We start from the raw sequence: 14,728 nt of genomic DNA on the forward strand, positions 1-14,728 counted from the left end.
GTAACCACTAGAGATGAGGGAGTACTATTCGAAACTCCCGTTTCGAATAGCACGCATCCATAGGAATGAATGGACGCAGCCAGAACACAGGGGGGTAAGCGGCCGGCCGCTTCCATTCATTCCTATGGGTGCGTGCTATTCGAAACGGGAGTTTCGAATAGTACTCACTCATCTCTAGTAACCACTTTTTTATGCGTATAGGTTTCCGTTTGGGGGGGAGATCACCAAGTGAACCCCTGAATGAAAACTCATTCGCAAATGTGAATTGGACCTAAGCAGCTCTTATCAACAGATCTAATAGTACACAAGGGTTATTAAAATAATGGACTTCCGAATACTGTCCTGCCCATCTCTGAGGCTTAACTTATGTCATATTAAATCATGATAATTCTGCACAGCACACCCTTTCCGTACAATGGTGGGTAGTCAGGTGCCCGTCACTACACTGGCTCTCCTTATTAGTTTCTCCAGTTTGCCTGCTAGACCCGTGTGGTAAAAGATCTCCAATATTTTGCAGCCTACGGTAAAGCAGCGTGGCTTTCTCAGTTGGTATAAGCTACTATTTCCTTTTTATGTGTTGAGTCCACCTGCTCATTCCAGTCCCACTTGTTGTGGATATGGACTCTGCAGAATTTGTAGCCGCCCACGGTGTCGGTCATCATTGTCTGCAGTGCCTACTTATTCTTCCTGAATATTGCCTTTGCGGCATTAAATTGCAGTCCGTTCACCTTGCTCCAATCCACAAACCTGGACACATCATCTCTGTATTCAGCCTCATCCTCTGTGACACATCGGACCGCCACTGGTGTGATTTAGTGAAGATTTACAATGTAATCTAGTAAATATCAGTGTGATCTACTATAGTATCAATGTAATCTAGTAAATATCAGTGTGATCTACTATAGTAGCAATGTAATCTAGTAAATATCAGTGTGATCTACTATAGTAGCAATGTAATCTAGTAAATATCAGTGTGATCTACTATAGTAGCAATGTAATCTAGTAAATATCAGTGTGATCTACTATAGTATCAATGTAATCTAGTAAATATCAGTGTGATCTACTATAGTAGCAATGTAATCTAGTAAATATCAGTGTGATCTACTATAGTAGCAATGTAATCTAGTAAATAGCAGTGTGATCTACTATAGTAGCAATGTAATCTAGTAAATAGCAGTGTGATCTACTATAGTAGCAATGTAATCTAGTAAATAGCAGCTCTCTAGTAAACATCCGTGTGATTTAGTAAGGGCTAGTTCACACGGTGGAGACCGTGGTTTGGTCCTGCTGCGCCCGAGTTTTGTTTTTCCGGAAGTCCTCGCCACGTGCTCGCTGGGGCTCTCAGCATTGTATTGTTTCCTGGTAGGTAAAGGCTTTTCGGAGATGTGGCCTGGCAAGATCAACAGCAGGGTGTGCATGGGGGTCAGGTCCAGTGCGGGACAAGACATGGTTCTTTCATAGTGCATTCACTGTGGGGCACCAAACATGGAAGTGACCCTTAAAGAGATTGTCTTGCCCCAGGAGTTATACTAGCCAGAGCTCAGAGTGGTATATAATGCCTCGCTGTCCTGATCCTCCGCTGCTCCGGGGCCCCTGTCCCTCTCTGTACATTGGCCTCCAGCCACATGGACTTGAGACCTCAGCACTCTAGAGGTGACCCCGGTGCAGCGGTCACATGTCTATGGCGAGATGTCACTGCATGTGGTGAATATACATAGACCGGCGATGGAGTAAAACATTTTAAAGAGCAAGACAATCCCTTTAAATCCAGGTTTTATAACTTTTTTTTTTCCTATCAGGGCTCGTTCACATCTGCGCCGGTCTCCGTTCTGCAGGTTTCCGTTTCCTGCATAAAACAGAGCAGGAGACGGAAACCTGCAGGAGTCTTTCTCACCCATTCATTTGAGTGGGTTAGAAAGCTGTGCGGCGGTGAGCGTTTTATGCTCTCCGCCGCGAAACCGTTTTTTTTAAATCCGGACACAGAGTCGGACATGCAGTACTCTGTGTCCGGATTAAGAAATCCGGTTTCGCGGTGGAGAGCATAAAACGCTCACGGCTGGACCCGGTCTGTGCTTTCCGTCTTCTTGCATGCAGAAGACGGAAAGCACAGAACGCAGGTGTGAACCTAGCGTCAGTATGTCTTTGTAGAATGGGAGGAAATCCACACAAACACAGGGAGACCATACACACTGCTCACAGATGTTCCTGGCAGGATTGCAGTGCTAACCACTGAGCCACCATGTTGCCCCAAATCTGGGTTTTATAACTGTCCTGGAGTGTTATAAGAGGAGCCTGAGCTATGTGACAAGATTACTACACCTCCTGTCACTAATCCCATAGATAAACACTACATCTCCCCTCCTGACATGGTTGATACCAGGGAACAGTAGACTGTACTGTGTCTTCTCTATGTGACGCTTGTATTGATGTGGATGGAAGGGGGGGTCATGGCAGGACACCGGTCACGAGGGTATGGAGTACTAATGTACAGGGGCTGATTCTCACAGGACAGGAAGTCTGTAATTCTCTCTACACTGCCCCCACCTCCAACCCCAGCCTCCTCCCAGTCTCTACCTACAGTCCCCATCCTCCTCCCAGTCTCCACCTACAGTCCCCATCCTCCTCCCAGTCTCCACCTACAACCCCCATCCTCCTCCCAGTCTCCACCTACAGTCCCCATCCTCCTCCCAGTCTCCACCTACAGTCCCCATCCTCCTCCTTCCCTGATGTGCTCTGTTTCCCTCCTCCTCAGGCTCTTGCTGCAGCACATGGTTCAGGTGAGTGATTTTTACATGCTGATACATTGTAATGACGTGCTGCGGCTGCTGCAGCACTGCTTCTTATTGGGGCGGTAGGTTAGGTAGCAGTCTGCAGGCAGCACCGGTCTGTTCTGTGACCCCAGGGTCTTGTACGCCTCAAGAGCTCACAATCTAAAGCTAGAGGGTTGCCTGCTGTGGGTATTAGGTTAAAGTCACACATAAGAGGTGCAGATGTCCATCTCTGCTGAGTGTGAACAGCGCCTGACTCTGTTACTGAGTTTCATCATGTTTCCTACTCCAGCTACATCCGGAGCTACAGCCACAATTCTCTGTGCCCCTGGCTGATATCTTCTCCAAACAGAGGATTAAAGATTGTTCACACCAAAGTCCAGAAAGTGCAGATTAGTAAGTGTTAGGGACCCTGAAGTGGAGGTCACTAAGGGGCAGTATCACACAGGAGAGGATTAGATACACAATGCTGAAGACCCGATCGGATTAGATACACTAGACTGGCATCACATTGTGAGGAATGCTGAGCTTTGTAGTTCCTATCTGTACTTTACATGACTCTCTCCCCTCCTCTTCCCCAGGGTCTCCTTTATAACTGACAATGGTGGTCTTACACTTTTACTGCCGCTCCCCGGGGTCAGATGATTCCCTGCAGCTGACTGCAACCAAGAATATCCAGAGTGTAGAGAGGGAGCTGTGTTACAATGTCAACTGGACAGGTAAGGTATTGGTAGTGTGTCCCAACCCTCCTCCCCACCCGCTTTCTGGTGAGGGGAGTAGTAATGTGCCCCCTGGTGGTGGGGTATTAATACTGCCTGTCTGTGCCTCACAATAAATATAATGAGTGCAGTGTGATTTGGCATTGATACCCTGTCCTTGCCCCCTCCTCTTTCTGCCTCTGGAGTTATCTTTGATATTACTTGCCCCTCTCCTCTGCGCTAACTTTACACCTACAGGATCTTCCCCAGGTCAGAGGTCACATATAACCGTACTAATGGCAGCTCAGATGTCATGTCACATGACATTATCGGGGCAGATCATTGGTTCCTGGCTTTTCAAGGCCTGGTAGACCTGCAAGTTCTGTTCTTGCTTACATCTAGGCTTTGCGCCCCCTACAGGTGACTGTCCCCCAACCTCTGAGCAGACGGACACCCTGCGCTGGCTCTTCAGCTGCCCCTTTGACCCCCAGAGTATTTCGAACACCACTTTCCTTCATCCTGAGCCATTGGACTTGCTGGTGGAGATCGGACCCCGGTGAGTAAGAGGACCATGCACCACTTCATCCTAAACGGCTTGTGGAGACCCTCCTGCTGATTGTTTCCTTTCTCCTCTCTAGACTGAATTTCTCCACAGCGTCCTCCACCAATGCCGTGTCCATCTGCCGTTCCATTGGTCTGACCGCCATCGACCGCATTGAGTGTTCCAAGCGCTATCTGGTGAAGGTGTGAGGCTGCTGGCTCTGCCCATTCTTGCTGCTTTGGTTGTCTCCAGTGACTTATTACTGAAATATCTAAACTTTCAGTTTCAGAAAGATCCAGAGGAGAGCGAGAAGCGGAGTCTGACGTCTTCTCTGTATGATCGGATGACTGAATGCGTCTACCCAGAACCGGTCAGAAGCTTTGAGATCTCTGTGCGACCAGAGAAGGTGTACGAGGTGGACGTGATAGGACAAGGTCGGGCAGCTCTGGAAAAGGCAAACACAGAGCTGGGTAGGTGGCCCTAGGCATAAGTTCTGGACACCCACAGAAAGTTAATTCATTTGGGAAACCTTGTGGATTTTTATTCTCCAGTCACATCTAAAGCTGCATTCAAAATTCTGCCAGTTAGTTCGGTGCTGACTCACACCCCCTTGTACTGTACCGGATAATTCTTGGTATGAGGTTAATATATGAGCCAAATAACACTACTTATCCCATAAGGCAGGACCTGTACAGTCACAGAACTGTCAGGAAGTGCCTCAGCCTGCGAGGCCGTAAAACTGGACATAAGACTTGGATGTAACTGGAGTAGAAAACATGATCCTTTTGTAGCTTAAGATTCTCGTGTCTCGCTTCCAGGTCTTGCCTTTGACTCCTGGGACCTGGACTACTACACCGCTCTCTTCCAGCGTGTGGGCCGCAATCCGAGCAGCGTTGAGTGCTTTGACTTGGCGCAGTCTAACAGGTTGGTGTCTCGGACTTTGTTCATGACTGTCGTCTTCGTAGACTCTCTTGGATACTGATACTCTCCATCTTGCAGTGAACACAGCCGCCATTGGTTCTTCAAGGGCCGCCTCCAGGTGGACGGACAGGAGAAGCCACACTCCCTGTTTGACCTGATCATGAAGACACAGGACACCAGCAACCTCAACAACATCATCAAGTTCTGTGATAATAGCAGGTCTGTGCTGACCTGGCTGGTTTGTCTTGGAAGAAGATTGTGAGGAATCTGACACTGACCTTCTCCAATGTTTTGTCTTCATCTATCCAGTGCAATCCAAGGGAAGGAGGTGACCAGCCTGATCCCGACAGATCCCTCACGTCCTGGGCCCTACATACTAACAAGCTCCACCCGGCACCTCATCTTCACTGCCGAAACGCATAACTTTCCTACAGGTAAGTACAGAACCCCATGTTTCAAGACTGTGTACGTCATGCATTGCTGACCCTCCTTATAATCTTTTTCCTCTTCGTACAGGTGTGGCACCTTTTAGTGGCGCCACCACGGGCACCGGTGGTCGCATCAGAGATGTCCAGAGCACGGGGAAGGGGGCCCATGTCATAGCGGGCACAGCCGGCTACTGTTTTGGTAACCTGCACATTCCAGGTAAGCAGCTGAACGTGTTCTTCAGCCTGGTGAGATCACCTACTCTGCTTCTCATGATGTTCCTCTGCCTTCAGGATATTCTCTACCATGGGAGGACGCCTCTTATCAGTATCCAGTCCAGTTCGCCCGACCTCTGGAGGTGGCAATTGAAGCCAGTAATGGAGCCTCAGATTATGGCAATAAATTTGGCGAGCCGGTGTTGACAGGTGAGGTGGTGACCAATGGAGGTTTCTTTCCACCCAGTCCTAGTTTTGGTGGTTTGCACCATTGGGATGACACTGAGGAGTGACCTCTGTGATCTGGTGGATCGGGCACATTGTTTACTCCTCGCTATTGTTGGATAGTCATAAATTATGGAGGCTAATAATATCTTCTCTTCATGGTGACAGGATTTGCTCGCTCATTCGGCCTTCGCCTGCCCTCTGGGGAAAGGAGAGAGTGGGTGAAGCCCATCATGTTCAGTGGGGGTATTGGATCTATGGAAGATGTCCATCGGAGCAAAGAGGCACCAGAAGTGGGTAAGGGTCCTTGAAGACAAAGGGAAGACCCTGTAATACCTGGTGGTTAGTGGTAGATGTGGGACTTCCTCTCCTCCTCCTCACAGTATGTTTCTCGCCCTCAGGGATGCACGTTGTGAAGATTGGGGGTCCAGTCTATAGGATTGGAGTGGGAGGAGGGGCTGCCTCTTCTATTCAGGTAGGTAACCGCCATGAAGTGTATCCACTTGGTTATTGTGCATCAGATTATCATGTATATCCCGGGGGATGTGCAGGTTCAGGGGGACAATGCCAGCGAACTGGACTTTGGTGCTGTACAACGAGGAGATGCAGAGATGGAGCAGAAGATGAACCGAGCCGTCCGCGCCTGTGTGGAGCGAGGGACCCGGAATCCAATATGTAGTATTCATGACCAGGGAGCTGGTGGGAATGGTGAGACTGATGACCAAATTGCTTTCTCTCGAGGTCTTTGGATCTGACTTTGGTTCCACCTCTGTCTTGGGTAACACACTTGTCCTTTGTGCAGGAAATGTACTGAAGGAGCTGAGCGAGCCTCAAGGGGCCGTCATCTACACCAAGAACTTTCAGGTATGAAGTCTTCAGATCCTCTGGTTCTTCCTAGTTCCTCGTCTCTATCTTTTGACTTTTTTTTTTTTCCTCCATGATCTTGTGTCTTCTCTAGCTGGGAGACCCCACTTTGAGCATCTTGGAGATCTGGGGGGCAGAATACCAGGAATCCAATGCTTTGCTGATCCGTCCAGGAGATGCAGAGTTCCTGCGCTCAGTGTGTCTGAGAGAGAGATCTCCGGTGGACTTTGTAGGGAGAATCACAGGAGATGGCCGGGTAAGTACTGACAGCCACTCATGTTATGGATTGAGGGTAGTTATTTGCAGATTGATTCCCTCCTAGTTTGTGCCATGTTCTTGGAGATACCGGAACCCATGGCAGAAGTTTTAATTTGGGGCTTTTTTTTCTTGCGGTTGTTCTGGAATGGTGATTGATGATTCTTCCTTTGTAGATTGTCCTGGTGAATGGGAGCGAGAGCGATCCTGTCCCTGATCACAGTGATCGGAATTGTGTCCCAGTGGACCTGGAGCTAGAGTGGGTTCTGGGGAAGATGCCTCGTAAGGTAGAGAACCTCCTTTTGGTTGGACATCTCAAGATGCCTTGGTTCTGAAGCCCGTCTCCTTACTTTGTCTTCCATATCTCTTTATGTAGGAATTCATCTTAAATCGTGTTACACCCAAACTCCAACCATTGACCCTCCCAGAAAATCTTAGTGTCCGACAAGCACTGGAGCGCGTCCTGAGATTGCCATCTGTGGCGAGCAAGCGATACCTGACAAACAAGGTGGGATTCTTATCCGTGTCCATTCTGGGATTTGTGGTGACTTCATTTGTATTTGCACTAACCAGGAAGCATCCTTTGATCTGCAGGTGGATCGCTCGGTCACCGGGCTTGTTGCCCAGCAGCAGTGTGTGGGGCCGCTTCACACCCCCTTGGCTGATGTCGCCGTTGTCTCCCTGTCCTATACAGACACTGTAGGTGGCGCTACTGCTATCGGGGAGCAGCCAATTAAAGGTCTTCTGGATCCAGCGGCAGGTGCCCGCATGGCGGTGGGCGAGGCTCTTACGAATCTGGTGTTTGCCTTAGTGACTGACCTGAAGGTAATGTTCATAACCTTGTGTACCTCGGGGGGGGGGTCAGGAAGGTGGGGGAACTGGTAATGTCATCTGCAGGTCCTTTGATTCCCTGACCACAGTATTTAGAAGACATGCAGCCTCTCAGCGCGGTCTTTTCTATCTCCTATTGGTAGGATGTAAAATGCAGCGGTAACTGGATGTGGGCGGCCAAGCTCCCTGGTGAAGGTGCCGCACTGTACGATGCCTGTGTGGCAATGTGTGATGTGATGGCGCAGGTCGGAATTGCAGTGGACGGAGGAAAGGACTCGCTCAGCATGGCCGCAAGAGTTGAGGCAGAGACAGTGAAGGCCCCAGGTGAATGGATGGTCTGATGTCTTCTTCAGTTTCTGTCTCTGTCCTTCAGTCTAATAAAGTCTCTGTTCTCCAGGTTCTCTGGTCATCTCTGTCTATGCCGTCTGTCCTGATATCACGGCCACCGTCACCCCAGACCTGAAGAACCCAGGGCAGAAGGGTAAGAGTCTCCGGGGTGCAGAATTGTGAGGCTCTGTATGGCAGGGAACGGGAGGAATAATTGTATGATGTGTTCTCTGACTTTCAGGCATCCTCCTCTATGTGCCTCTCACCCCGGGGAAGCATCGTCTGGGGGGTAGTGCATTGGCTCAGTGCTATTCACAGCTCGGACAACACCCTCCCGACTTGGATGACCCCCAGACCCTGGTCTCCTGCTTCAAAGTCACTCAGCAACTCATCAAAGGTGAGACTGAGCGTTATTTGTTTTCTCCTCATCCTGAGTTACATTATCTACTCCAGTCACATCCAAAGCTGCATTTAGATTAAACTAGTTTACAGGTTGTAGAACCTTTTATGTTCCAAACTATTCATTAATCAGTGGTTAAGTTGCAGTTTTTTTCATTTTTTTCTACTTGTGACTAATAAAGTGTTTGTTGTATGCATTGCATCTCCCGCAATGCAACATAGCAGAATATGTGCAGACACTGAACCAGCAAGGCCATACTGTATATAGTGACACAAGATCTCGATGTCTTCTCCATTAGTATATGTAGGTGGCTGTCCTCATTTAACCCTTCCCCTTTTCCCCCTTGCAGAACGTGTGCTGAGTGCAGGCCATGACGTAAGTGATGGCGGTCTCATCACTTGTCTGCTGGAGATGGCGTTTGCAGGGAACTGTGGGCTGGATGTGGAGTTCTCTTCCCCAGATATCAGTGGTGAGTGCCTGTGCTGCCCCCGGTGGTGGGTGGTGTCAGGTGTCTGGACGTCTTCACATCTTCTCTTTCTTCCTCAGTTATGGACCTGCTGTTCTCGGAGGAGCTGGGTCTTGTCTTAGAAGTCTCCGAGACGTCACATGACCATGTGATTCAGCAATACCAGGCACAGGGGCTCCAGTGTGTGAGACTAGGACAGACGCAGGGAAGGGGCCCAGGCTCTAGGGTAAGTCCCTCCCCCTGTCATAAGCCCTGAACTTTTGAAGAGGTACAAGACCAGTTTCTGAAACCTCCATGACACCCATTCCATGCTACTGAACTGCTATCCTTTATATTAAACTGTGTTTCCCCTTTAAGGCCCACCACCTCTTAAAGTATTTTTTTTTCCTAGGTCAGAATTTGTGTAAATGGGGAGGAGGTCCTGTGCGATGAAGTCGGGAGATTGAGGGCACTCTGGGAGGAGACAAGTTTCCAGTTAGAAAGGTTACAGGCCAACCCCAACTTTGTGTCTCAGGAAGAGGTGGGGCTGCTAAAGAGGGAGGGGCCTGACTATCAGCTGACATTCAACCCTTGTGAAAAGCCGGCTCTGATAGGTACAGTAGTGAAGTATGGTGAGGGTTATACAAACCACCTACACCCTCCCTATATAACTGACTGTGTGTATTACCCCCACAGGCTCTGCTCAGCCACGGGTTGCTGTTGTGAGGGAAGAAGGTAGTAACGGTGACCGAGAGATGGCGGCTGCACTGCTCATGGCGGGATTTGAGGTAACTAATTTTTCTTATCCATTTTTGTAATCGCTTGTACTTAGGTCTATTCAAAAGCTGCAGTGAATATTCTGCTGGTCTCCTGGTAGCTGTCCAGCTGCAGAATCCTGATTCTTACTGCCCCATTGTTGCGTGTACAGCAATGCATCATGGGAGTTCTGCAAGTTGTAATGTCTTCAGAAGCGATAAAATGTAACATTGTCTCAAGATAGAATATATGACACAACTACTCCCATCATCCTGTATCCTCCTCAGGTCTGGGATGTCACCATGGAAGATCTTCTGTCTGGAGGAACCGGCTTGGACATCTTCAGGGGTGTTATATTTGTTGGGGGATTCAGCTATGCAGATGTCCTGGGGTCTGCTAAAGGTAAGCGATCAGCAGAACCTGAAAATGCAGCACATTGCAAGTATTATACTGCCCCCCTGGGCACGCAATACTGCGCTCCACATCATGTTGCTACAGGTTCTCCTGCAATGTCTGCCTTTCCAAGGATGTCCTTCATTTCCTGTGACCTGCACACATGCTGAATGTGATAGGCTCTGCCTCACCTCCTGTGCACTTTGCTGGCCTGGTTTTAGATTTTTCAGGTTTCCATCAGAAGATTCCACCATGGAGTCTCCTTGTTGTCCAGGACGCTCATCTCTTGGCTGGCTGAATGTCTGACACATCTCTAGGATGCACTGACTCCTGTCACTTCTTTCTTTACAGGGCACTTCTCAACCATTCTTCCTTTCATTGGTACTGCTGACATTCTGCAGAACCTTTATCTCAAGGGTCACTTTTGAATTTACATTCACATTTGAAAGAGCTTGGGAGTGTTCTCCAGTGTAAGCCTGGAAACCTCGGCCTTTCTTGTGGAGTTTCCCTACCCAGGTTGATTCCAGCCTGGGCTATCTCCAGACATGAGGGGAACCACTAATACACATCCTCACAGCTAGGAGGCAGTATTATAGTAGTTATATTCTTGTACATAGCAGCGGTATTATAGTAGTTATATTCTTGTACATAGGGAGCAGTATTATAGTAGTTATATTCTTGTACATAGGAGCAGTATTATAGTAGTTATATTCTTGTACATAGGGGGCAGTATTATAGTAGTTATATTCTTGTACATAGGTGGCAGTATTATAGTAGTTATATTCTTGTACATAGGAGCAGGACTATAGTAGTTATATTCTTGTACATAGGGGGTAGTATTATAGTAGTTATATTCTTGTACATAGGGAGCAGTATTATAGTAGTTATATTCTTGTACATAGGAGCAGTATTATAGTAGTTATATTCTTGTACATAGGGGGCAGTATTATAGTAGTTATATTCTTGTACATAGGTGGCAGTATTATAGTAGTTATATTCTTGTACATAGGAGCAGTATTATAGTAGTTATATTCTTGTACATAGGAGCAGGACTATAGTAGTTATATTCTTGTACATAGGAGCAGTATTATAGTAGTTATATTCTTGTACATAGGGGGTAGTATTATAGTAGTTATATTCTTGTACATAGGAGGCAGTATTATAGTAGTTATATTCTTGTACATAGCAGCGGTATTATAGTAGTTATATTCTTGTACATAGCAGCGGTATTATAGTAGTTATATTCTTGTACATAGCAGCGGTATTATAGTAGTTATATTCTTGTACATAGGAGCAGTATTATAGCAGTTATATTCTTGTACATAGGGAGCAGTATTATAGCAGTTATATTCTTGTACATAGGAGTAGTATTATAGTAGATATATTCTTGTACATAGGAGTAGTATTATAGTAGTTATATTCTTGTACATAGGAGCAGTATTATAGTAGTTATATTCTTGTACATAGGAGCAGTATTATAGTAGATATATTCTTATACATAGGAGCAGCATTATAGTAGATATATTCTTGTACATAGGAGGTAGTATTATAGTAGTTATATTCTTGTACATAGGAGTAGTATTATAGCAGTTATATTCTTGTACATAGGGAGCAGTATTATAGCAGTTATATTCTTGTACATATGAGTAGTATTATAGTAGTTATATTCTTGTACATAGGGAGCAGTATTATAGTAGTTATATTCTTGTACATAGGAGCAGTATTATAGCAGTTATATTCTTGTACATAGGAGGCAGTATTATAGTAGTTATATTCTTGTACATAGGACCGGTATTATAGTAGTTATATTTTTGTACATAGGAGAGAATATTATAGTATTATATTCTTGTACATAAAGCTTTTTGCTGTTCTCTCCCTATATCTGGTATCTTGTGGATATTATGATCAAGGTTTTTTTCTGTTCTGTAGGTTGGGCGGCGTCTGTGAAATTTAATTCTGGTGTTCGGGCTCAGTTTGAAACTTTCCGCTGTCGTTCTGACTCATTCAGTCTAGGAATCTGCAATGGCTGCCAGTTGATGGCGCTCTTGGGTTGGGTAGGAGCGGACATCACAGCAGGTACAGGTAAGTGACCCGCACACTTTGCGTTTGTTTGTCCATTCTGCGTTTTCTCCATTCTTACTTTCTTGTCTGTCCAGCAGGAGAAGGTCCCACACAAGGAGTCTTACTGAGCCATAATCTCTCTGGAAGGTTTGAGTCTCGCTTTGTGACTGTGAGGATTGAAGAAAGTTCTTGTATCCTGTTGCAGGGGATGGCTGGGTCCTCGCTCGGGGTGTGGGTGGCACATGGAGAAGGTAAGTGTCACCCTTGTGTCATCTGTGCCATCATACTGCATAGTGGCAGCTGTAGCAATTGGGATCAGTCCCCAGATTACTCAGGAGCTACTTTGATAACTCTCCTGTCTTTGTTTGCATTGTGTATCGGTTGTCACCCAACTTTTCCAGGAACTAATAAGAGATACATTTCCTTCTACAATTTGCTGATATGCAAACGACCCATCCAGGACCTTTTTGTCTTAGTCCTCACTGTCTTCCAGGTCTCATGAGATTCCGGTCTGAGAAGGTTCGCGATCATGTGAACTCTCATCGTCTAGCTCCTCTGCGCTACGTGAACGACAAAAATATCCCCACTGAGGAGTACCCCATGAATCCTAATGGTTCCCCTCTAGGGATTGCCGGTCTCTGCTCAGAGGACGGACGACATCTGGCCATGATGCCGCACCCTGAGCGTTGCGTCCAGAAGTGGCAGTGGCCCTGGATGCCTGAGGACTGGAGGAAGACCCAGGGCATGTCTCCCTGGATGCGTCTCTTTGAGAACGGTTACAGCTGGTGCCTGAAGAGTGCACTGCAGGACTCGTGAGATGAGGTGGGAGAGCCCAAATTTCTGCTTTATGTGATTTGTAATGACTTCTCCTTCCCAGTTGTTGCTTATTGATGACTTGTTGCTGCAGAAATAAACATGTCCACTAGTGGGTAGTGCTGAGAATCTTCTCCAGTAGTAATAAGTTATAGCTTCTATGTGTTCCTCCTGCAGTCACGTGACTCACGTAAAATCCTTTCATCCCCCCATAAAAAACACTTACATTTTCCAATCCTACATCAATCTCAGCATAGTGAGATGTGTGCCACTTTGGTTATCCAACCATTCTCAGGATACAATAATAGTGATGCCTGCAAAAGTTTTGTAATTTCCGCACAATTGGAAATATCCCAGACAAATGTCTCTTGAGCTGTTGTCATATCTTCCTGTAACCACTGGTTGGTGATGCTGCTGTCTTAAAGGGGTTCTATCACTAGATTTTCATGTTTTTAGCTAAATCTATGCTTGAATAGCCTTTAAAAAGGCTTTTTAGGTGCTGCTAATGTTACTGTGCATGCTCCAGCGCCAGCTCGCAATGTATACTATAGGAAAATGGCGCTGGACCGTACGCAGTGCGCTACTGCGCACGCGTGTGATTTCAATAAAAACCTCCGATGATGGAGGCGGTGAATAAGCAGGAGGAGGAGGGCTTGGAGGCAGTGGTGGACATCCAGAACGTATGACGCAAGGGGGTGCCCGGAACCCCCACAGTGTACGGGGGAGCTGATTTGCATATTGATTTCCACGGTAATTAACAAAAACGGGGGGTCTTTCTACAAACGATTATCAGCACCTGAATAGCCTTTTTAAAGGCTATTCAGGCATATCTTTAGCTAAAAACACGAAAATCTAGTGATAGAGCCCCTTTAAGTGCTCTCACTACAAAGGGCCATAGGGGGCCAGGTTATCTCTTATATAAAAGGAATAGAAGCTGACTTTCAACCTTTGGGCCCCCTCAAGGTCCAGGGTCTGGTAGTAAATGCTACTGCTGCTCCCCTATAGCTGCACCTCTGTACATACCTACTTATGTTGGATCCATCTTCTGCCAAACCAACCCGCCTATAAGGTAGGGCCACATTTAGATTTTTTTCAGGGCCCAGTTTAAGTTCCCATTCTTCCTTTAACCTGCAACAATGATGACAAATACTGGGTCTTTTTTCTTATCCCTCCAGTTGGAGGGGGGGGGGGACAGGATGTGTAAATTATTTTAGGACTCCAGTAGTGATTGGGTTAAGTTTGGGATAAATATAGTTGCTGTTTTTGAGATTAAATAGGATGGGAATGGGGTTGATACAGCAGGTGACAAAGTGAGATTCGAAGGGTTGTATGAAAAGCCCCAAAATTCAGTATGTCTTTGTAGAAGACGAGGAAATCCACGCAAACAGGGGGAGAACATACAAACTCCTTGCTGATGTTGTTCCTGGCGGGAATTGAACTCAGGACCCCAGTGCTGCAAGGCTGCAGTGCTAACCAATGAGCCACCGTGTTGCCCCTAGTGTTGTATGTTTTCAGTGTTTAGTAGTATTCCCATTCTTTTCATTGTCTCAATATTCAGATTGTACAGTTGCTATCCCAGGTTAGGGCACGCTCTCTCTTGTATAGTAAAGCATACCTCCAATTATAAAGTAACTTTGCATATGTGAATATTTGGAAGTGAATTAAAGAAACTCTGTAATCTAATGTATATATCTTATTGAAGAAAAATGCTTTTTTCTCCATTTATCAGGCTATTTACTACCTTATCTGCTCAGTCTCTTACCACTGTTAGAATATATATCCTACTCTG

General features: G+C 46.6%; 1 protein-coding gene across 2 annotated transcripts; it reads left to right on the forward strand.

The window, feature by feature from the left end:
* The first annotated feature begins 3,349 nt into the window (after positions 1-3,349).
* Positions 3,350-13,103, forward strand: PFAS (phosphoribosylformylglycinamidine synthase). 2 transcript variants are annotated; one of them, XM_075285836.1, is made up of 28 exons: positions 3,350-3,487; positions 3,887-4,022; positions 4,105-4,210; positions 4,297-4,477; positions 4,826-4,931; positions 5,007-5,147; positions 5,238-5,362; positions 5,445-5,573; positions 5,648-5,779; positions 5,963-6,091; positions 6,196-6,269; positions 6,346-6,502; positions 6,597-6,658; positions 6,753-6,914; positions 7,090-7,200; positions 7,290-7,421; positions 7,508-7,738; positions 7,888-8,068; positions 8,142-8,225; positions 8,313-8,468; positions 8,821-8,940; positions 9,018-9,163; positions 9,329-9,530; positions 9,613-9,704; positions 9,960-10,074; positions 11,995-12,147; positions 12,225-12,377; positions 12,620-13,103. In XM_075285836.1, exons 1-28 carry the CDS (start codon positions 3,370-3,372, stop codon positions 12,940-12,942), a joined length of 3,957 nt encoding a protein of 1,318 aa, XP_075141937.1. In that variant the 5' UTR covers positions 3,350-3,369; the 3' UTR covers positions 12,943-13,103. The 2 variants fall into 2 exon arrangements, with proteins under 2 accessions (XP_075141937.1, XP_075141936.1); XM_075285835.1 differs by having other exon boundaries at positions 4,291-4,477; positions 12,620-13,102.
* The last annotated feature ends 1,625 nt before the right edge of the window (positions 13,104-14,728 follow it).

The sequence above is a fragment of the Leptodactylus fuscus genome, chromosome 8 (genome assembly GCF_031893055.1).
Source record: "Leptodactylus fuscus isolate aLepFus1 chromosome 8, aLepFus1.hap2, whole genome shotgun sequence".
In the NCBI taxonomy this organism is placed as follows: domain Eukaryota; kingdom Metazoa; phylum Chordata; class Amphibia; order Anura; family Leptodactylidae; genus Leptodactylus; species Leptodactylus fuscus.